The 22,724-nt window shown below is 45.9% G+C and overlaps 1 protein-coding gene across 1 annotated transcript in view; it reads right to left on the bottom strand.

Annotated features, from left to right (window-relative positions):
- Positions 1–2,174: 2,174 nt before the first annotated feature.
- Positions 2,175–22,724, bottom strand: part of PLXNB3 (plexin B3) — a 58,761-nt gene continuing 38,211 nt past the window's right edge. The window contains exons 20-35 of the mRNA XM_081893665.1: positions 20,024–20,185; positions 17,949–18,097; positions 17,726–17,826; positions 16,737–16,954; positions 15,642–15,820; positions 14,866–14,932; positions 13,569–13,890; positions 13,262–13,365; positions 12,807–12,894; positions 11,559–11,728; positions 10,386–10,546; positions 10,070–10,217; positions 6,200–6,264; positions 5,194–5,269; positions 3,325–3,399; positions 2,175–2,950 (exon numbers count right to left, since the gene is read on the bottom strand). Of these exons, the coding sequence (XP_081749791.1) occupies positions 2,846–2,950; positions 3,325–3,399; positions 5,194–5,269; positions 6,200–6,264; positions 10,070–10,217; positions 10,386–10,546; positions 11,559–11,728; positions 12,807–12,894; positions 13,262–13,365; positions 13,569–13,890; positions 14,866–14,932; positions 15,642–15,820; positions 16,737–16,954; positions 17,726–17,826; positions 17,949–18,097; positions 20,024–20,185 (2,190 nt within the window). The 3' untranslated portion in view covers positions 2,175–2,845. The remainder of the gene's footprint in view (positions 2,951–3,324; positions 3,400–5,193; positions 5,270–6,199; positions 6,265–10,069; positions 10,218–10,385; positions 10,547–11,558; positions 11,729–12,806; positions 12,895–13,261; positions 13,366–13,568; positions 13,891–14,865; positions 14,933–15,641; positions 15,821–16,736; positions 16,955–17,725; positions 17,827–17,948; positions 18,098–20,023; positions 20,186–22,724) is intronic.

The raw sequence follows: 22,724 nt of genomic DNA, 5'->3' as shown, positions 1-22,724 counted from the left end.
AGGGCAGGTCTAGAACTGAACCAGGGGGTTCCCATTTAAGGATGCAATCTTAACCCCAACTGAAATGGAAGCAAACCCCATTGAACTCAATTGTGCTTACTTCTGATTAGTATCACAGTGTTGTGGTTCATTCTCTTGGCCATTGGACCTGGGTCCGTTAAAAAGTGTAAATAATTTGGAGATGACCCAAGAAGTAACAGGATTAAAAAGGTAAAGGTAAATGGACCCCTGACCATTAGGTCCAGTCGTGGCCGACTCTGGGGTTGCGGCGCTCATCTTGCTTTATTGGCCGAGGGAGCCGGCGTACAGCTTCCGGGTCACGTGGCCAGCATGACTAAGCCACTTCTGGCGAACCAGAGCAGCGCACGGAAACGCTGATTACCTTCCCGCTGGAGCGGTACCTATTTATCTACTTGCACTTTGACGTGCTTTTGAACTGCTAGGTGGGCAGGAGCAGAGACCGAGCAACAGGACCCCCCCCCCCCCGTCATGGGGATTCAAACCGCCGACTTTTTGATCTGCAAGTCCTAGGCTCTTTGGTTTGGCCCACAGCGCCACCCGCATCCCTAGTAACAGGATTAGGGCAAAACAATTGGCAGAAACACATAGAAGATCATCTTGCAAGAGGTGGGTGAATTCAGGTTCTCTGCCTTGCACAGTTGCTCTGTCCCCTGATCTTCATTTCATCATGAGCTCACAGCCCTTGAATGCACTTAAAGAGGCTGCCCCATGACGACGGTTTCCCCCTGTACAGATTTGGTTTCTCTCCCTGTGTGGGGAAGATAGGTTATATTATATGCATGAATGAATGCACATGTTAAAGCCATTGTTGCATTCTCTGAGGAGACACTGAAACTGGGACTCTAGGCATATTTATGTTCAATCTGCATCGACTGCTTCAGTTATATCTTGTCAGCAGCAGTTGAACTTGCACTGCTACTTCACCAGCAGAAGATTTCAAGTCAGCAGCAATTTTGATTATGTGTCTTAAGGTAACGCAGATAACCCTGGTGTGTGTTTTAAACTTCCTTCTCTTCTTTTGACCCACTTTGGGCCTTCAGGGCAACTTACAAAAAATACCGTAACAGTTAGTATAGTTAACAGCAGGTTACAACAAGTAGTTTAACCGCATAGATCACACAGCTTAGGATTTCTGAGCAATTGCAACAGAGCAGAGCACATTAGCAGAAAATGGATTTTAAAAAATGAAGCAACTGCATAGAGTGATGTGCACCCATGGTGTGCAGGGGCAAGCACACCCAATACCATGCAGTGGTACCTTGGTTCTCAAACACCTTGGTTCCCAAACAGCAAAAACCCGGAAGTGTTCCAGTTTTCGAACGTTTTTCAGAAGCCAAATGTCCGATGCGGCTGTCACCTATTGTTTCTGGGGCACCTGCAGCAATCAGAAGCTGCGCCTTGGTTTTCGAACATTTCAGAACTCAAATGGACTTCTGGAATGGATTGTTTGGCGCTTTTGTTTTTGCTATTTATTTTGCATTTTTGTTTTTGAGGCTTTTTTGGTTAATTTGTTTTTGTGACTGTGTGGAACCCAGTTCAGCTACTTATTGATTGTGTGATTGCAGAAATGGATACCCCCCCCCCCCATCCAAATAATGACTATTATCAGTGCAGATAAATAATAACTTTTTTTAAAAAAAATTATCATCTACATACTGTTTTATTTATTTTATAGTACAGTACATTGATTATTGCTTTCATTTTATGGATCAATGGTCTTGTTAGATAGTAAAATTAATGCTAAATTGCTGTTTTAGGGGTTTTTAAAAGTCTGGAATGGATCAATCCAATTTGCATTAATTTCTATGGGAAAGCGCACCTTGGTTTTGGAACGCTTTGGTTTTGGAACAGACTTCCGGAACGGATTAAGTTTGAGAACCAAGGTACCACTGTATTTCATGTATATGTGGAATCGGAGAATGCACAGCAACTTGGGTTTGGAACACATGCAGTTTCTAATCAACTAATCCGGTGACAAAGAGCCTAACCAAAGGGAACAAGTTCCACCCCATCTTAACTCTCCGGAGGCAGTTCAGTCTTCCCAGCTTTCACCCCTTAGTTACCAAGTGGGAATCATCTAGTAACTTGTTTAAGGCAAACCTTTCCATTTCCTTCCTCCCTTAGGTTGTGTGAATAAACCAGACAACAGTACCTTTCTGAAAAGTGGTGTTTTTTTTTTATTCTTCAAAATCTCATTAAAATAAATACAATCCTGGAGCAGGGAGCTCCCATATATACATAAAATGGGGGTGGGGTGGGGGAGAGAGAGATATGGGGAAAGTTAAAAGAGAGACTAGTAGAGTCTGTTCATAGGAAGGTGGCGTTTCCACCCCAATATTAGTGCATTACCAGCCAGGAAATTGGGGTCGATCCCCCAAATCCCAGAGACTGCAGTGGTCAGCAGGGACCTGCCACAACCCCACTCCCCCAAAAAGGTGGGAGACAGTAACTGATACCCTTTTCAGAGAGCCACAGAAATAAATACACCCTTTTATTTACAAATCCAGTGTATTGGACTCGGAAGATTCTCTTTGCAGCTAGTTTAAAAAAAGAGAGAGAGAGAGCACTGAGTGCGAGAGACCCTGGCAGCTTCTATGCAGTTAAGGCACTGACTGGAGGCATGGCATGCGCACAGACCCATGCACAGAGGTGGCAGGGAACTTTCAATATGGCTCAACCTTGCCCCCTTAAAAGGCTGCAACCCTAAATAGCACAGTTGCTAGGGAATTAAACCCCATTGTACTCAGTGGGATTTCATGCTGAGTTTAGGATTGTACAGTTCCTCGTGTGTGCTGAATCTGAGCAGGTAGTGGACCCAGGAGTGTCACAAGTCAGTAACTTTGTTCTCTACGAGAGCTGCAATCTGTTGCAGTCGATATGCCAGTTGCATCTTCTGGCCCAGTGGGTCTTCTTCTAGTGCACTGATTATCTGCAAAGAAGCACACAAAGTCAATATTTTGCCTACCTATCCTAGCAGAAGTCTTTCTACAGCAGGGTTGGCTAACTTGTGCCAGAGCCTTCCTGATGCTGCCAGACTGCAAAACCCATAATCCCTGACCACTAGCCATACGGGCTGGGCCTGGTGGGAGTTGGGGTCCAACAATATCTGGAGGGCCACATGATTCCCATCCCGGTCCTATAGGCCTTCCCTTCTCAGCAACCAACCTCTCTGCAGGGAATGGATTAGAATAGATGGGTGCACTCCCACCCCACCCTCTCCCGCAGAAATTGGTCTGTTTATGTCCCTCCGTCCCACCCCCACCAACATCCTGCAAGTACAAAATCTCAAGGGATTTATCATACCTGATCATAGTACTTGTTAATATAATTATAAAGTTCTTGCAGGGCCACCAGGCAGTTGAGGTCAGAGGAATATTTCTGCCGAAACAGGAGGGTGAAAAATGAAACATTAGATGTTTTAATTACATTTTCACTACAACTACATGTGGACATAGGAAGCTGCCTTATCTAGTCAGGCCATTGGTCTATGTAGCTCAGTATTGTCAACACTGACAGGCAGAATCTCTCCAGGGTTCAGAAAAGGAGGGCTCAACCAGACCTACCAGGAGATGCCAGGAATTGAATGTGGGACGTTTTGCATGCAAAGCACACTCTCTGCCACTGAACTACGGTCCTTGTATTTTTGCATATTTCTACACATTATGCTAGGGATGGCGCTGTGAGTTAAACCACAGAGCCTAGGACTTGCCGATCAGAAGGTCGGCGGTTCAAATCCCCTCAACAGGGTGAGCTCCCATTGCTCGGTCCCTGCTCCTGCCAACCGGGCAGTTTGAAAGCACGAAGTGCAAGTAGATGAATAGATACTGCTCCAGCGGGAAGGTAAATGGCATTTCCATGCGCTGTTCTGGTTTGCCAGAAAGCTGCTTAGTCATGCTGGCCACATGACCCGGAAGCTGTATGCCGGCTCCCTAGGCCAATAAAGTGAGATGAGCGCCACAACCCCAGAGTCGGTCATGACTGGACCTTTACCTTTACCTTAACACATTATACTATGTATATATCATACTCATTGATACCCCTTCTCACCTTTCCTTATAACAGTCCTAAAAACAACAATTAAGACAACTTCAGAAAGGGAGCGATAATTGATGGAGGGACATTGTGTGATTGCAGACCTTGCTGATGGGATCCCAACAAGGGAGCACAATGCATGCCTTTGCACAGAGAGGTGCTCTGCCCCAGTTTCAGTGGACTGGTATATGATGAAGTGATCTGGTAAATACAAGCAACCCCCCATTGACACATGCTCAATATGTGAGCATCCCCTTATAAAACTGCAGGTTATTACAATGATCCTGCCAATGTTCTTATCTGTTTACAGTTTGTTTGTAAATATTCAATAAACCATTTCCATTCTTTTATTTAAAAAAATATTATCTTGATTTCTTATTTTTCCAGTAAGTTTCATCATTTCTGCATATTCCATAAGTTTTGGTATCCATTCTTCTTTTGCTGGGACTTCTTCCCAATGGTGTTTCAAATATACAGGATTTCACATACTGTATGTGCGCGGTGCCTCAGAATGTAACTCCCTCGTAAATGGGGAGTTGCCTATATAAACAATCCAAGTTTGGGCCAAACTGCAGCAAGCAGCCCTTGTTCAACCTGTGATTTAAAGACTTTCCAAGATCCCTTGCAACATATCCTCGACATAACTTGGAACGGCACAATTGTCTAACTTTTAGAAGACATTTGAAGACAGCACTGTATAGGGAAGTTTTTTTATGTTTGTTGCTTTATTGTGTTTTTATATTTTGCTGGATGTTGCTCAGAGTAGCTGGGGCAACCCAGACAGATGGACTGCATATAAATGTAATAGTACTACCACTACTGCCTCAAATAAATGCCTCCAAATCAAGGGACTGTGCAGCAACCACTCCCCTCCACATACTGAAGTCAAATCAGTTGACATATTCAGTGGATTTTTATGATGGTGACGATAGTAGTAGTCATCATCATCATCATGATGATGAAAATCCACTGAATATGTCAACTGATTTTGAGGCATTTATTTGCTCTGCCACGCAACCTTTCCTTGTTTGAAAGTGGCAGATTGAGTCAGCATGGGAGAGTTTTAAAATTAGTGAGGCGGAGAGAGTGCAGTTTTTAAATACTATTTTTGGTTCTGGAATCATGGCAGGATTCCCTTACCCCCGAGAGTTCAGTCAGGGCTGAGTTCATCTCTTGGTAGCTGGCAGGAACAGTCTGTCGAATATCAGCATAATACCTAACCGTGGAGGAAGGTGGGGGGAGAGAAGAGAAAGGTTAGTGGGGAGGGGCCACACTGCAATGCAAGTCTCCTTTGCCTGCCCTAAAAATGACATTCTCAAGCCAGCCAGCAACATTCATAACATCCAACACTGTCTACAACACCCTCTCCACACTCTGTAGTATGCTGGAAGATGTCACTGTTTTAATTTAATTAATTAATTAATTAATTAAATTAATTAAGCAATACTGGGAGAAGACCACTAAGCATTTCTCTCATTCATACTCGGTAACAAAAATAGTGGGCCTTTTCACCCTTTCAATGCATTTTTGGATGTGAAATCTTTGAGCAATGTTGATTAAATGGATGTGGTCCAGAAGGTGTGATTTTGCATCTGTGCAGAAAACATTCAGGATTCAGTTCCCTTAGAATTGTTGTTGTTTAGTCGTTTAGTTGTGTCCGACTCTTTGTGACCCCATGGACCAGAGCACGCCTTTGTCCATGGAGTTTTCTTGGCAGGGATACTGGAGTGGCTTGCGGGTTCCTACTCCATCCCTTAGAATATCTTCATTAAATAAAAGACATTTATGAAGATATGCTCACAAGTTTGTGGATGCTGACTGAGAAATCTCCAAAGCCATGGAGGAAGCTAATAAGATTCCCATTAAAGATGGGGCTTCAAGGCCGTGCTCAGCTCCTTACTCTTCCATATCACTGGCAGAAGCAGAATTATGTAAAATAAGGAGGGGTTGTAAATCTGCTCTATTTGCATAATTTATAACTTGCAAAATTAGTATTTCCTTTTGCATATTTTTTAAACAAACATAGAATATATGCAATCAGCTCCCAGGACTCCTGGCTTCCCCAAACACACCCACAAGCTCTCATTTTCTGCAGGGCTAGGTATTATTCTACCACAACCACCTTTTTCCTGGTTTTCACACTTACTTCTCCACCATCTGTTTGTAGTGTGGGATTTCCCTGGCATAGAGTAGTTTGTTGACTGGTGAATCCTGAGGAGGGAAGGAGGGAGGGAGGGAGAGAGAGAACAAAAGGTGATGTAAGCTTTGAAGAAGTTTTGGAAAGGGGACAGAAGTCAGACTCAAGAATTATGTCTCCACCTGTAGGTATGGTATGGGGTGCAACTGGTTAGTTTTCAGGCTGTCCAGACTGCACTTTAAGAGAGACAGAAAATGTAAAGTTTATAAGACCAATTCAGCATTTAAATAGGAGCCCATTCCAAAGCATGCTCCCTATGCAGTACTCTACAAAGCTAACAGAGAGGAGGGGAAGTTCCTCTGAGCATGTGAAGAGTCAAAGCCTGCCCCCTCACATGCAGGTGAGGAAATTCTCCTACATGCAAAAAACCCTGCATCCATAATAATAATAATAATAATAATAATAATAATAATAATAATAATAAGATATTAGAGAAAAGAGTTACAGCATAGCTTTTTCTCTGACATAGTTGTCTGAATGCATAAATCTCCAATTTTCTCTGAAACCTACTTGCAGCGTAGACAGATTTACCACCTCAGTAAAGCCCTCTTCAAGGACATTACTATCAGGTATTAAGAAAAAACATGGAGGGGAGAGGGGAAGAAGAGTAAAAATATAATAATAATAAATAAATAAATAAATAAATAAACAAATTAATAATAATAATAATAATATAACCCAAAATCAGATGCCTAATGTGATCACCTGGATGTGTCCAATGGCAGGGCCAGCCCTGATAAGTAGATGGAACTTTCATGAACAGAGGCAGTATACATACCACCTGAGTTCCAGATTCTGGGAACAAATGGGATGGCCATCACCTCAGTGTCCTGCTTTTGAGATTCCCAAAGGCATATGGCTGACTGCTGTTGGGAACTGATGCTGAATGAAATGGACCTTGGCTTGATCCAGCCAGCCAGCATCATTAATGCAGAACAGAAAACACAGATGTGCTAATTCTAAATCCCAGCATACTTTCTATGCCAACATATTTTTGCATCCAAACATAAATAATGATTTGTTACTTCTGAACATGGCTTAAGGGTGAAAAGCACCAACCACCCTACCTATTGTGCTGCTTTAAACATCATGGCTTCCCTTCCCCCAAGAGGGACCTCCCACCTGATCTCACAACCCTCTTTCTTTAGCAAATCTAGAATTCCAAACAAAACCTCAGAGCTGGGCATTTCTGAAAGGGCCTCCTGGCAAAACACTAGAGGGGCATGATGAGCTGCTGAGTAAGGTGGCTGAACTAAACCCCAAATTAAAAATGGAAATGCCTACATTTTAAAAACATAATCAAGTGAGCTCTTGGTCATGGAAAAAAAAATGATTTGAGAGAACCACCAGTCCTTGGGAATGATGCCTGAGAGGTGGCAAAAGCAGGTCTCAGTCAGGTCTGACCAGTTTGACAGGCTGTTACGAGAGATTGAGAGAGATCAACTTCTACAGTACATGCAGAAACAATCCTTCTTGTCCCCAATACTACAGGATGTTCTCCCTGCCCCCACCCTCATCTTCTAGAATTGCTGGGTTTTGCGTGGAAATGACAAAAATAAGCTGTACCTGTATTTTATTTTTAAAGGAAAGAAAAACGTGCCCCAATATATCTAAGACACGATTTAATATGCAACATGTTTCAGGCCCAGAAAACCTTCTCTCAGGGATCTACAAAAAACCCCCTGAAAATTGTTTTCAGAAATTCTGGAAAACAAAGCTGAGACCCTCAACCCATATGTTTCCAGAGAGTGACAAGAATGTGGGAAAGGCACTTGGGGCCATAAATTGGGGCTTAGATTTGAGCCAAAGTTCAGGTCTAGAACATATGGTGATGTGTCTAAATCTCCCCCTCTCTCTCTCTCTCTCTCTCTCTCTCTCTCTCTCTCTCTCTCTCTCTCTCTCTGTCTCTCTGTGTGTGTGTGTGTGTGTCTTTGTGGGTGTGGGTGGGTATGACTAAGCATGGCAGAGCATCGCACATGCATTGTTGTACAAACAAACGGGGAAAACTCCAACATTTCTATGATGAGGGCAGAAATAAGACTTTTAGATCAAAAAGGCTCTATAAGTCAAGGCTCCCTTTACATTTCACACAAACATCCTTGCAGTCTCAGATTTCATTTTAAAACATCTTAAGGCTTGATTGTGTGGGCAACACTGGGTGAATTATCAGAGGGCATTAAACAGCTGAGAATGATTTCCAGTTTAAGAGGGCAGTATTTCAATGCTCTACATAGCTCTTTGCACATCCCCAAAGAAAATAGCTCAAGTTGAGGAAGTAGAGGGGAGCCCAGAAAAACTGGGGGGCCAGGTGCAGCCCCCACAGTTCTGACCGGCAACCTAAGTGTATGCTGACATGCCTGGATTTGGGACTGCTTGTAACCACAATTTTGAACATTGTAATAATATATGTACCCAGACGGATAAAATGTTACGGTGCGGGAAATGATATGTTTTGCAATACTGAATGTTAAGTGGAGTGATGCAACGTAATTAACAAGGACTGTTAAATGGCCTGGATGGGAGAAAAGTCATTCTCACACAATCAGCAATAAGCATCTTGAAATCAGTACTTCTGTGCAAGTGTTTGAAACAGGCCAAAACCACAACAGACATAATGGAATCGAGATGATAGTTTGGTGGATTATAAGATACCACTGAACTAAGAATGGGACTTTCGCTCTTATGTCAAGATTATTGCATTAAGGAATACCTTTATATGCCAGAAGACATGAACAGTCGTGCTCATACTTGCAACCAGTGATTTGTGATGCTGGGGAAAAATTTGCTCCCCCTTTGTCCAATATCTTGAGGTTTGCTCTCCACTTCCTCTGGGACATCAGAAATGGTCCTCAGTAGAGATGGGACAAGGTGGCTTCTGCTAGTTAGACAGACACCTTTGCTCCCATGAAAGCCTGGTTTCATGGAAGATTTGTTTTTCAAAAAGTGTCACTTGTTTCAATTCCTTGAGCCAATATGGAGTGTTTTATTCAGCTGCTCTTCAAACAAACAGTCTGATTAAGGTCCCTCTGCTGTGTGCCATCCATTTTGTTCCTGTTCTGTTTATGGCAGTATGCTAACTGTGAGGGTTAAAATCGTGGCAATTATAAGGCAGAGGACAAGGGATTTTGGTGCCTCAAGCAGGAAATCCAAATGGCTAATTAACATGGGAATCCCTGGGGAATCTTCCACACTAAAATGAATAGGAGAGTCCCAAGGGTACTTGCCCAGTGGACTGTCTCGCACATAGGCCCTCTCTCTCAGTCTCCAAATCTGCTGCCCAAATGGTATCTAAAATCCATAGTTGAACAGCAGGGCTACCTCCAGTGGTGCTGACTTGCCCCCCACACTGAGGGGGCGCAGGCAAAACATGTGGAGGGCAAGCTCCACGCTTGCTCGTCCCAGCCCCCGCCCGGCTTCTGGGCTGCCAGGCTGCAGCTGGGATGAGAAAAGCAAAGATTGCCCTCGCTTGTCACAGCCACTGCCTGGTTTCTGGGCTGCCGTGCAGAGGCTGAGGTTGGGGCACTTGGAGGGTGACTGACAGCTGTGGGGACAGCGGCCCCATCAGTACCGGGGTGGCACTGCCCCCTGCCCAAAAATACTGGGGGAAATGAAGCCCCCTCCCCCCCTTTACCCAGCGCAACTGGCTACCTCTGTCAGTGGCAATGGGATTCATATTCAAGTTAAATGCCTGGAGTATCCCGTTTCAGAACAGAGGGCAGGCCTGACTTCATCAGGATCAAGGCAAGCACTACCTGTCCTCTTTTGATCCTGGTCTGATATGGGTGTGACCTTTAGACATGTGCAGATGTATGAACTTACCCTGCCAACTTTGTGCTCAGCAGTTGTGCAGGCATCAATGAATGTCTGAGCAATGACAGTCAAGTTGGCGTCCACATTGTCAGAGACACGTACATCAAAAATGAACTGTGGGTTCTTGAGTGTGTTCACCCAGAAGCGCAGCAACAAACTAAGGAGGAAGGGGAAAGGCAGAAACCAAGTTAGCAACTGGCTGGCTGTCTTCAGCCCTTCTGGCTGAAAATGTTCAGTCTCCACAACTCACTCTCCCAGTCTCAGCTCCTACGGCCACCATCCATTCCCAGCCAATGCTGCCTCAGCAACCCCGTGTCCACCCCACCTGTTTGTTTTCCAGATGTGCAGCGTCTCTGGCTCAGTGACCCCGTGCCGCGCTGCTAGCTCATCCAGCAGGTCAAACAGATACTTGACAGCAATTGGTACTGGGCGGTTCACACTCAGGACAGCCTGGAACACATCATCCACAAACTTCTGTAGCGTCCCCTATGGAGAATAAAGGGAAGAAAGAGGGGATTAGAGACTCACAGGTGCACTGCTGAGACAGCCAGGAACCAGCCACATAAATAACAGCATGTTTCTACAGCATCCTGCATTGGCAACAGAGCAATCTGGTGTCCAAATACCTTTTCTTTTTGTACAGACTGACAGAAACTGCTCCTGAAAGCATAACATGGGGAGTCCCTTTTTCCTCCCTTGAACTTTAAACCAATAGCTAAGCCTATAGATCTGCTTTTTTCCCCAGGGGGGATTCAAGAGTATACACTACCAGCACCTCTTTGTTCTTGTTGTTAAAAAGTGTGGCACTTACTGTAACAACTTTATGGTACCGGAGTCTCTTTTTGTTGCTGTTAAAAAGTGTGATACTTCTTAGTGAGTACCAGCACCTATTTTTCTAGCAAAAAAGCACTGCCTATGACAGATACACAAAACTTTGCATCTGCACTACCTGCAGGCTGGGAGACAAGGCCCTCGTGCTTTCTAGATGTGGCAGCCAACATTTTCAGATTTACCATGTCAAGGAACCCAGGAAATATTCTAGGGCAGTGGCTCTCGAGCTCCACTCATCCCATTCCTGGGCCACTTGAAAATGTCTGAGGGCCTTGGTGGACAACAATTGATTTCCTGACTGTTGTAAGCAATTGTAATGCACTGGGCTAGACGCTATATGATTTTCAGCTGTATTTTTATTTCTTCTTTTGCTTCTCCAATTGTATTACAACTTGAACTCCACAGAATCAATATGAAAAATCAATACAATATTGAATGTGGACACAGCACGGACCACCCAAATGAAGCTCAGAGACCACTGGTAGTCCATGGACCATGGTTTGGGAAGCCCTGTTCAAGGGCACCTGGTCACGTTCAGGCAGGGAAATGTGTCTGTCATTATTGATCTACTCACTGAGGAAATCCTGATCAAGCTCTGAAGAATCCCACTGCTCTAAAAGGGCTGGTATAATTGGAGAATGGCTGGGGGGAATGCTTTCCCTCTTACCTTCATGGAAAGCAAGCGGGTGAGGTAGATCTCAGGAATCGCCTTGGCGCGCTCCCGAAGGCTGCTGCGCCGCTCTTGCTGCTGTTTTGTGAGTTCAGGCTCTTCAGATGGCTTTACCAGGTGCCAGAGGCGTAGCCCCCCATCCTCACCATCCTCTAGCATTGGGGTGTCTGCAAAGGGTGCAACAGGACTCATTACAATGGAAAATGGGGCAGTCCACCACTCACTAGGCAGCCCTCAGGGCTCCTGCCTGTCCCGTGGACAGCTGAGACAACTGCGAGGGCCCCAGTCCTGGCTACCAGCAGCAACAGCAAACAAAGGTGTGAGATGAATGACGATGCCTGCAAGAAGGAAGGAGGAGACACGGGCCCAGTGGGAGTTTGGTGAGACTGACATGGCCCGAATGCCCACACCCCCAAGGAATAAAGGAAGCAGCGCAGAAGTTGGGGAACTTTTTATCATGGCCATGATTCTTCTGTAATGCAGAATCAAAATGGCTCCCACATAAACTATGCTATTAGTTGAAGTTTTTTTGGGGGGGGGTGTAAAAGGGAGCCAAAGAAGTATCTAATCCTCCAGGTGACAAAGAAAAATCTAAAAAAATGTTTAGAGTTTCTGTTAAAGGTCTACAAAAGCAACACACACAGGCCTTTCCCCAACCAATGTGGCACCTCACTCTCTTAATTCCAGTACCTCCCTAAAAAGTTTCCAGTTTGTCTGCCTCTGGCCCTGTGCCCCTCTTGTTGCCACTCCCAGAGCATTTATAACAAATGTCAATCTGTGCTCTTCTTTCCTAGACTAAAAGAAGACTAGAAAAAACTTGACTCCCTTGTTTGCAAAACAAAAGGCCTCTATAGATACAGAAATGAAACAGGCTTATTCCCATGTAATAACTTGAATTACCATTATGTACAAAAGGAGAAGGAAGAAACATCTACAGGCATTATTTAGAGTCTCCTGGTCTGGAGCTTTTCCATTACTTTTTCAGGCTAGAAAATTAAGGACCCCTCCCATTACATTAGAAAAAAGGGCTAAGGTGCTTCCCCACACCCCCATGAAAAGGTAAGAGACTTCCCTATGACACACACACTGCAATTGAGCTGCACTGCTCACTATTTGTGCCCATAGTTGTGCCCATCTCTTTGCAGTGTACCAGTTTCTACCAGTTGCAGTGAGGAGGGGAAAAGGAGGTTGCCCTACTGCATGGGAGAGCAATGGCTCAAGGAAGAGAGAGACAAGCAGACTCACTTTCTCCAGAGAAGAAGTTCTGGCTGGTGCCTTGGGAGACGTCATTGTGAAGGCGGGGAATGAGGCCAACTGTGGCCCCATCTGGAACCTGGGGAAAAGAGGAAGGACAGTAAACAAGTGAAACACCTACAAGAAGGTGAGAAATTGTTCAGGTGAGAGATGGATTCCCAGCTCCATGAATCTCCTGCCAGAAGCAAAATGTGGAAGCCCAGCATTGCAGACACGGTCAGGGTAGCCAATGTGATGTCCTCAGATGCTGCTGGACTATAACTTCCATCAACCCTGACCACTTGCCATTCCGTCTGGTGCTAATGGGAACTGGAGTCTGGAGGGCACCACATTGGCTACCCGACTCCATACTCCCTCCCTCCCTCCCTCCCTCCCTCCCTCCCTCCCTCCCTCCCTCCCTCCCTCCCAGCTTCTACCATTCAGCTGCATCCCACCCAACCCCATACCTTGTAATGTTGTAGAGTGTTGAGTCTCTTCCATTGGTTCTGCGTGATGGAGGTCAGATCCTCATCTGAAAGTGTCAGGTGGCCAGCAACACCTGAGCGCCACTCTGAGGGAAGGAAGAGTGGCAGGTGAGGGTCTCCTACTTCCACCCCCTGCCCCCAAATCTCCACAGCAAGCCCAGGACAACTTCATGTGGGCCTCTCTCAAAATGAACTAAACATCCTCAACAGGTTTTGGTCCTTCCTTATCCAAAGGAAGACCCACAGATTGGGGTGAGGTGGGGAGTAGAGAATGGAGGAGACTCCTTACCCAAGTCAAGGGAGTGCACTGAGGGGCGCTGGGAGAAAGGGACGCCTTTGTAGACCTGGTCCAAGATTTTCTCCTTCACTTGAGTGATGGTGTCTGTGTCAAGGACACGGGCTGGGATGCGCTGAGTCTCACCCGCACCACCTGGGCCGCCCCCCCTCACCAGGACAGTCAGGTTGAGGGGCCGATACTCCACGTCTTCTCTCAGCAGCCGCCCATCGTTCAGGGTCCGTTTGGCCTTGCCTGTCACAGCATCCACTGGGCCCTTGTCCACCTGGTACTTAATGGCACGGAAGAGCATGTACAGGGGCTCACCAGCCACCTCCTTTGTAGGAAAACACAGAGGAGGAGGGGAAGGAATGAGAAGGAAGCCTGGGCTCCAGAGTCACTCCAGTCCCTGCACTGCCCTTAACAACCCCACACCTGCACAGCTAGAAGGAGGAGCCTCAAAATCATACATCTTTCTACCGGACCCACCATCAGGGCAGTGTACATTTTTGGAAATCCCAAGCAAAGTGCCAAAAAAGCACAGCTGGTGGTGCTGGCCACTTAATTCAGTTCTCAAGTGAAGCTTGAGAGAAAAATCCAATCCACTGAGATGTTTTCCTACATACATTTCCTATGAAAGCTGATGTAGCGTCATGGCTAGAGTGTCACACAAGATTTAATAAGACCCAGATTCCTATTTATCCACAGGCATTTACAGACTGGCCTTGGGCCAGCCCCTCTCTTGCTCAGCCCAACCTCCCTCACAGGGCTGCTGAGGAGATAAAAGGGGGCAGGGAAACCACATGTGCCTCTTCAAGCAGCATAAAAATGCAAAAATAAATGAATATAATCACTCGCACAAGGTGGATTGTACTCCACCCTGAATTGAAGTATGTTTGGATAGGGTACTCTGGATTGTTCTGCCTCCAGCATCAAAATGTCTTAGGCATGCCCTGGACTAGCTGTGGGACGAGAGAGCATGATAAAAAGTGTGACCCTATGAAGCCTCAACAAGCCACAGGACTAGGCAAGAACAGGAAGCAGGAGAGTGAGCACTCGTGGAAAAATGTGGGGCGAGTTTTGTTCCCCCACCTTCAACCAGACCTCCTCCTCCTGGCTGCACCTCCCACCTTGGACATGAAACATGAAATTTATTACGGTCAGAGACCAGCTTGAGAAACACAAATGGAACTACAATCCCAATATCAAAACAAACATTTAAAACAATATACAACAATGGATTTTAAGTTTAAAAGTGCAAAGTCCCACCTTAGACGCAGAAGGCATCATCCAGACAGGCTTTACAACTTACCCTGAGATAGGAGTAGAGGCAGATGGACATCCAGTTGGTCAGCAGTTTCTCTACCATGGTCTCTGTCCTGCAGGACAGTTGAGGAGCTAAGTAGAGTTGCTAGCGTCCCCCCTCCCCCCTCATGCCAAGGTATGCTACCAGCTGCAGCACAAGATGGTGACAGCAATCCTTGGCCCACAGTTTTAAATTCAAAACTCTGTTCTGCAGGGTTAAGTAGAGTGGTTATGAAATAATAACTTGTGGTACCTTAAGATGAATACTTTTTAAAAAACAGGTACGGAGGGCCCTTCGGATGGAAAGTAAGTTTAAGTGTTGCTGTTTATAAGAACAACAGGACAGTCTCTCAACATATACAGAATGCTTAAACCTAGTTCAAGGGACTGCTTTCTGTTTATAAGTATAAAAAACTTACTGTTTTAATATAAAGCAGGAAAATGAGAGTTTTTAAAATGCTCCTCATCTCTAATTTATTTCAGCATGTTTGTGGTTTGAGGCATTCCAGTTTAAGCATTAATTACCTTGTGAACATACAACACCAGCAAAATATAACAGGTTTTTTTTGGGGGGGGCAGGGCATTGCATTCTTCAGTTCTGGCAGCAAGCCAGGGGGATTAATTCTGAACAGGCAAATAAAATTATTGCCAGTTGGCAACCCTCACCAACTGTGAAAGCATCTACCCCCCAGGGGAAGGAGTGGGAGAAGGCACCTATGGGGACTTGGAATAAGGACATCTTTCCCCACCTCCACAATGCCCCATCCTGAACACAGGGCCTACCTGCGAAGCATGAGCTTGGCATTGCGGGTGACGCAGTGGGCAGCAAGATCACTCAGCAGAGTCTGCATGATGTCCGTAAGATACTCCAAGCGCCCATGAAGAGCCAGTGAGAGCAGTGATGCTGCATGACATCGATCCCGCTGGGAGAAGGTAGGCTGGGCCTCCAGAGTTCGGATTAACTGGGAACAGCAAGGGAAGACTCTCGTCACCTCTGCCAGAATCCTCACACTATGGTACAACCCGTTCGGTCCTACTCCTTCTCCAGAGCAGGAAACAGGACTCGGGGCAGATGTTGTGTGCCGCCTTCATCCATTCATACAGCAGAACAAAACCTCTAAAGTGCGCGCACACACACACACACACACACAAACACACCCTGATGGTGCTGCTGGACTATCTCCAGGTGCTGCTGGACTACAGCTCCCATGCTGGCTGTGGATGATGGGACTTGGAATCTAGCACCACTTGCAGAGTGCCAGGTTCTCCATCCCCGAACGAGGAGGTGCCAGACTGCAACCCCCAGAGGTTACCAGCACACACTTTGCATGGTCTAAATGCAGGAGGAGACTTTCAGAAGCAGCTGCTCTCGAACTGAAGTCTCTCCATACTGTATCTCCACCTACTGTTCAGTACAACTAGAATTGTGCTCCTTAAGGCTCGCTCTCTCATCTGGAACTTTAAAAAGATACTGCTGATCTCCCATGCAATAACCTCGCATTCATATGCATTCTCACACACAAAATCCCAAAAAAACTCCACTTGCAAGACAACCTCTCCCTCCACTCCCTATCCAAGTACAGTGGTACCTCGGGTTACATACGCTTCAGGTTACAGACTCCGCTAACTCCGAAATAGTACCTCGGGTTAAGAACTTTGCTTCAGGATGAGAACAGAAATTGTGCTCCTGCGGTGCGGTGGCAGCAGGAGGCCCCATTAGCTAAAGTGGTGCTTCAGGTTAAGAACAGTTTCAGGTTAAGAACGGACCTCCGGAACGAATTAAGTACTTAACCCGAGGTACCACTGTATGGCATCGGACTGACCCTCTAGCTCAACCACTTTCTGGACCCTTCCCCCTTATCCCCCCAGATCACCCACCGTCAGCAGGAAGACTTTGCTGTTCAGCAGATTGGAGAGCTGCCCCAGGCCCTGCTCCACGGTGGCACGGCGCCCCTCAGGCAGATCCAGCACACGCCGCAATGGCACGTCCCCCTGAGCTGGGAAGAAGACGCGCTGGGTGTAGGTGTTGTAGTCCAGGAATGGGATCCCTGAACCCTCCAGCTCCCCGCTCAGGTCAGTCATCTCCGTCATCAGGTCTGAAGCAAGCAGGGGGTTGTGTTGGGAGACGGGTGGGAAGGCAAGAATGAAGAGAGGGGTGGAGAAGAAAAGCAAAAGAAAAGAGTGAGCAACACACAACCATTACATTAGGAGAAAAGATCCCCGTTTGAAGGAATTCTTTACCCAAATACATAGCTGTTAGCGATTCTCAGCAAACATCCTTCTGCAATTCATCTCAAAACAGCTTCCTTTATGAAATTCTGGAAATGTATCCCTTCAGGATATACCCTTCGAACTCTGTTCTTGTGCATCATCATCAATCAATCATTATGCAGCCACAGACTCATTAAATCCTGCACATTTAAACTAGGAATGGGAACCTGTGGCTTTTTGGTCTCCAAAGCACACCAGTCCCAGCCAACACAACCAACGGGTCAGAGATGAAGGGAGATGAAGTTCAGCAACATCTGAAGGGCTACTGGCTCCCCAACTCCTGGCTTTGAACAGCCCAGCACTCAGAAATTAGGCAAGTGAAATTTGTCTCACCACCTCCCTCCATGTCACCTGCTTAATTTCTGTGCCCCAGACTGCTGCTTATAATTGCGAGTAGGGTTATTAGAAGTGAGTAGAGGGAGTGATAACACAACCTTATTCCTAGCCCTCCATGTCATTCAGGTATTATTCAGAAAAGCATAGTTTCACTTCCCCCACCCTCCTCAAGCTGTTCCTTCGTCTATTTCATGCCACTGCTCTCCTGCCTGTGGCTCAATCTCACCTCCTCCATACTTGCTCCCCGCCCCATCCCATACCAGTGAATTCCTTGCGGCACTGGTCCCCAACGCTGATCTCCATGTTCTCAAGCTGCACCAGCACTTTCTTGTAGTCTCGTAGGGCTTGCTTGCTCTTTCGCCTGCCAGGATGAGGGGAGGAGCAACGCAGTTTTTACAGAAGGATTGGGGGGGTTGAAGGGGAAAAAGCAACTTTTCACCCCCCTTGCACACCCCTCCCCCTGAAACATCGTAATGTTGATACCTGTACATGAGGATGAGCAGCAGAACTACAAAAGCCAGCACGGCTGCCCCCACCCCCAGCCCAATTTGGGCTTCCGGCGGGAAACGGGAGGGTGGCTCAGTGTCATAGCGAACTCGGCCAAGATCCAGGCGCAAGTTTCCCATCTGCACCTGTAAAGTGACAACGACAACACAGAAAGATGACTCCAGAGAGGTGGCCGGATTTGTCTGTAGCAACAAAACAGCAAAGTCTTGTGGAGCCTTAAAAACTTACAAATATACTGGGGCAAAAGTCTTTGTGAATCAAAGTCCAGGTCAAATGATCACCTGAAATCATTATAGAATTTGAAGACTCCCATCCCCTTTGCCCTGTTCACCCTCCTGCCAGATGTGCTTAATACTCCCTCCCCATCATCTGTGACCACTGGGCATGCTGACTGGGCTGATGGGAGTTGGGAGTCCAACAATATATAAAGAAGGGCCATTCCAAGCCTGCAGATCTAATGGTATACAGCAGGAGATTCCATACTTTTCAAAGACAAAACCTAACCCTAAAACAGTGGCTCCTACTACTGTGAGGAAACCTCAGCCTGCACTGGTAGTTCTCTCGTCTTTGTTTCCTGACAAGTCTCCCACAATCTACTGAAAAGTTCTGACCTACCATTTAATCCAGAAGCACAGTGAAACATAAGATTGGGGCATGATAGCCAGCAAGTTTCCACAAGCTTTTAGCTTACTTAAGGGGAATGTGTTGGCTTCAGTGTGTTTTGACCGGCTGAATCTAAATATGTCTGTATCTGACCAATGCATTTTACTCTCTGCCCAGGGTAGCCACAAAGAGTGTAGACACCAACTCCTGCTGTTGCTGCCACACTGCTTAACCTGTTTTGATGACATTTTGAACTAACACAAAGTTTTTTATATGCCTAAGTTGGGGAGGGGGTGGAATCACAAAATGGCAGCCACTTAAAAAATTATTTTGGGCAACACCAAAACTATTTACAAAATATGATATGAAACCAATTGTAGGACATTAAACAAGGCACAGTTTAGTGTGCAAACCAACCTTCTGTGACACTGGGATGCTGAGAAAATGGACATTTAAAATCCCATATGTCAGCCAAAAGCCTTACATCTAAAATAAAATTGAAATATATACTCTATTTTGTAATCTGAACAAGGAAAGGTAAAGAGCTACAAAAACAGTATATGATGTTACACTAAAACAATTCCTAGCTGTTTTTTGTATCTGCTTTACATCAGCATGTTAACATTTTTGAAGATATAGGAGAGCTAAAAATAAAAGGATTCCATGACCTTTTTTATAGCAACAAAAACTGTTTCGTTCCTTGAAGTTTTCAAATAATTTAAACCAGCCAAAGGGGGGGGGGAACTGAAGGTATGTTACATGCACATAAAAAATGGACAGAAACAGGTAAAAAATGCATTTCTGAGCACTGATCCCACACAGGGCGTGGCCTGCAAGTGTGCAAAAGCAGCCACCACCTCTGGGTCAGGGGTTAGCAATTCTGATCCCAGTCATCAACCAAGTGACTTTTGGTTGGAGCAGGAAAAGGAAGGACACATAAGCAGGACCTCACAACTCCATTCATTATCTCCTTAATACCTTTGCACTCACAGTAAGGCCACATAAAGGATTCTAAATTTGATCTTGATCACTAAGTACATATTTACACTACATAAACCAGTTTAAGCCACTCCCTCTCCTCAGGGAATTGTTTGTTACGGGGATCTCCTACCAGGAAAAAGCCACGGCAACGGCAATTAACAGGCATAAAACCAATATAGCATTACTGTGCAGACCTTTGATTCCTGTACACACTCTATGGGTGGAGTGGGAAACTTCACTCTGGTAGCTACTAATTTGTCATTATGCAAACTACAAGGGTGTGAGCTTATATATGCACTTTAAACAAGTTACGTTCTCAGTAAGAGAGAGAGGGCTGCCTGATAAAATCTAGGCCACACAGGAGGTCTTTCCAAAGTTTCAAGAGAGGAAGAACTTTCCCCATTACAAAGGGAATCCCAAAGAGGTTAACTCCTGCATGCAGCCTCCCTCCCCTGCAACCTACTCACAATGAACTCTGGGAGCACAGAGGAAGCATTAAGTGGCTGTGGGGGCTGCAGTGGGGGTTCACAGTACAAATGGGTCAGGGTTAGGGTCTTGACGGTGCAGATGCTGTTGCCAATGATGACCCTCACTTCGTTCTTGCTGATGCCGAGGGTCAAGCCTTCTCCCTGCAGGGCAGCAGAAAGAGAGAAAGAGGCAAAAGGTGAATTTCCCTGTATGTGCACACACGTTGAAGCAGTGCTGCGGGCAGCATAACCCCATATCCCCTTTGCTTCCAAGCTGGACACTGTAATACAAGCCCATTACCTTCTGATCTCACCATTAGGCATAAAGACAGACCCAGCCAATTGCCCAAGAGCAGGAGAAAACAAGGCAATAACTTCACGTGCTAAAGAAACAAGACCAGGCATTCACAATTTGTGACCCATCAAGCCAAATGCAGCCACCCAGTGACGCCATAAATCTACCCGTTTTGCTGCCCGCATAAGACTGGCCACCCTCTCCACACAAACACCATCAAAATGAGGGGGGCTGAGTGGACAGCTGGCCGCCAAGATAGGGCTGTTGGGCTGTGCTCAATACGTAGGCTGAAAGTTGTGAATGCATGAATTGAAGTACCATTTTCTAAACTTTTGATATTTTTGAATTAGTGTAAGTAATACTTACTTACTTACTTGCTTACTTACTTACTTACTTACTTACTTACTGAATTATACTAATTCAGAAAATAATTGTGCCCCAGAAAACGTTAGTGCAATTCATGCATTCACAACCTGCAGTCTACTAGTATTAATTAGTATTAAAAGTAGATATTATCCATATATAGGGACGTGGGTGGCGCTGTGGTCTAAACCACTGAGCCTAGGACTTGCCGACTGGAAGGTCGGCAGTTCGAATCCCCACGACAGGGTGAGCTCCCATTGCTCGGTCCAAAACTCCTGCCAACCTAGCAGTTCGAAATCACGTCAGAGTGCAAGTAGATAATAAGGTACCGTTCTGGCAGGAAAGTAAATGGCATTTCTGTGCGCTGCTCTGGTTCACCAGAAGCGGCTTAGTCATGCTGGCCAATAAAGCGAAATGAGCGCCGCAACCCCAAGAGTTGTTTGCAACTGGACTTAATGGTCAGGGGTCCCTTTACCTATACGTGTGTGTGTGTGTGTGTGTGTGTGTGTATGCACACAAACATGTATACACACAAACATATACTGTACATACACACATAAATATATTTCTTGAACAGTTCCCGAAGCAATTATTATCATTTTATTTATTAAAGTTCTATCCCACTCTTCATCTGAGGATCACAGGGTGGTTATTCTAAGGCACCAATGCTGCAGCAAGCAAAGGCTATAGCAGCCAAGTCTGCTGCATGTGGCTGGAAAGCCAAACAGGAAGTTTGTGACTGTTGCCATGGGAACAAAGGGGCAGTCCATTCTGTACTGAGCACCGGATGTTAGCTCAGTGGGTTTGTCATATGACCTGTGCTGGAAGTACATGGGTGGTGTTTCTCTCTGTTTGTTGAAGAGAGCAGACATCTTTACTGTATGACTGCTAAAAGACACAAATAAAGACATGTAGATACGTTTCTGTCTGTGTCTGATTCCCCTCCCTGGGGATATGCAGGGAGGAGGAGAAGGAGGAGAAGCAGTTGGTGTGTTTTCCTCACAGCCTGAGGAAAATCGCCGGAACGGACCTCGAATGTTTATTCCTGCCGGGAGTCGCCGGAGGGAGGTCTAAGGAATTCAGCCGGTGCCTGAACAGATAGGCACATACCTCAAGACGGGCTAGAATTCTAACAGTGGTAGCAGACGCCGGTTGCTGTTTTCATCGACCTCTGCATCAAGAAGTGGCCTCCATGGAAGCCTGAGGTGAGAAAGCTGATTCTCTGCAGCCAGAAGCTGACCAGAGGAAGCTGAAAGTCCAAGCAACGGAGCCCAGGTATGAGATTTCGGGCTTAGAAGAATGAATGCAGATTGAGTTATTCTCTGCTTCGAGGGAGAAACGTTTGGGAAAAACAGCTCCGAGAGACAAGAGCTCTGCATTCCAAACATTCCTGTGGTTTCCTGTCCAAGGAAAAGGAATGCTGTTGCTTAGCAACGAAGGCCAGTTTCACGAGAGGGCTGGACAAGTCAGGCTTTTGCCTCGGAGAGGCAAAAACAAAGTTTTTGTTATGACTTAGGCCCAATCAAACGAACTGTTGGAAAGGGACTTTCCAAAGCAGCTAGCGTTCAGAGCTGCCAGGTGGCACAGACTGTAAACAAGCCAGCTATTGGATTTTAGAGGCTTGTGTTTGAGAGTCAATGCAAGGACTCAAAATGGATGCCAAGAAGGGGGAGGCCTGCCTACTCCAGACCTCCTGACCAGTGACAATTATGCATCCTGGTCTATTAAGATGAAGGCCCTGCTGCAGAATCAGAGACTGTTTGGGGTGATTGAGAACCCCATTCCAGCAGCACCAACGCGTGCTTGGGAGTCACAGGATGTGAAGGCCAGAACTGCTATAATTCTGTGCGTGTCAGATTCGCAGCTGATCCACATACAAGATTTAGACCACGCGAAAGATGTTTGGGACACGCTGAGAAGGACACATCAGAGAGATGCAGGTTCTTCAGCGTTGCTGTATTTTGAGAAGCTGACCAACCTGAGGCTTGCGCCTGATGGAGATGTTCAAGCGCACCTGACGGAAATGAAATTTCTGCGTCAACA

This window comes from Podarcis melisellensis (assembly GCF_964234715.1).
Source record: "Podarcis melisellensis genome assembly, chromosome: 17".
In the NCBI taxonomy this organism is placed as follows: Eukaryota; Metazoa; Chordata; class Lepidosauria; order Squamata; family Lacertidae; genus Podarcis; species Podarcis melisellensis.
The sequence above is the reverse complement of the archived record's forward strand: the minus strand, read 5'-3'. Positions and strand labels throughout refer to the sequence as shown.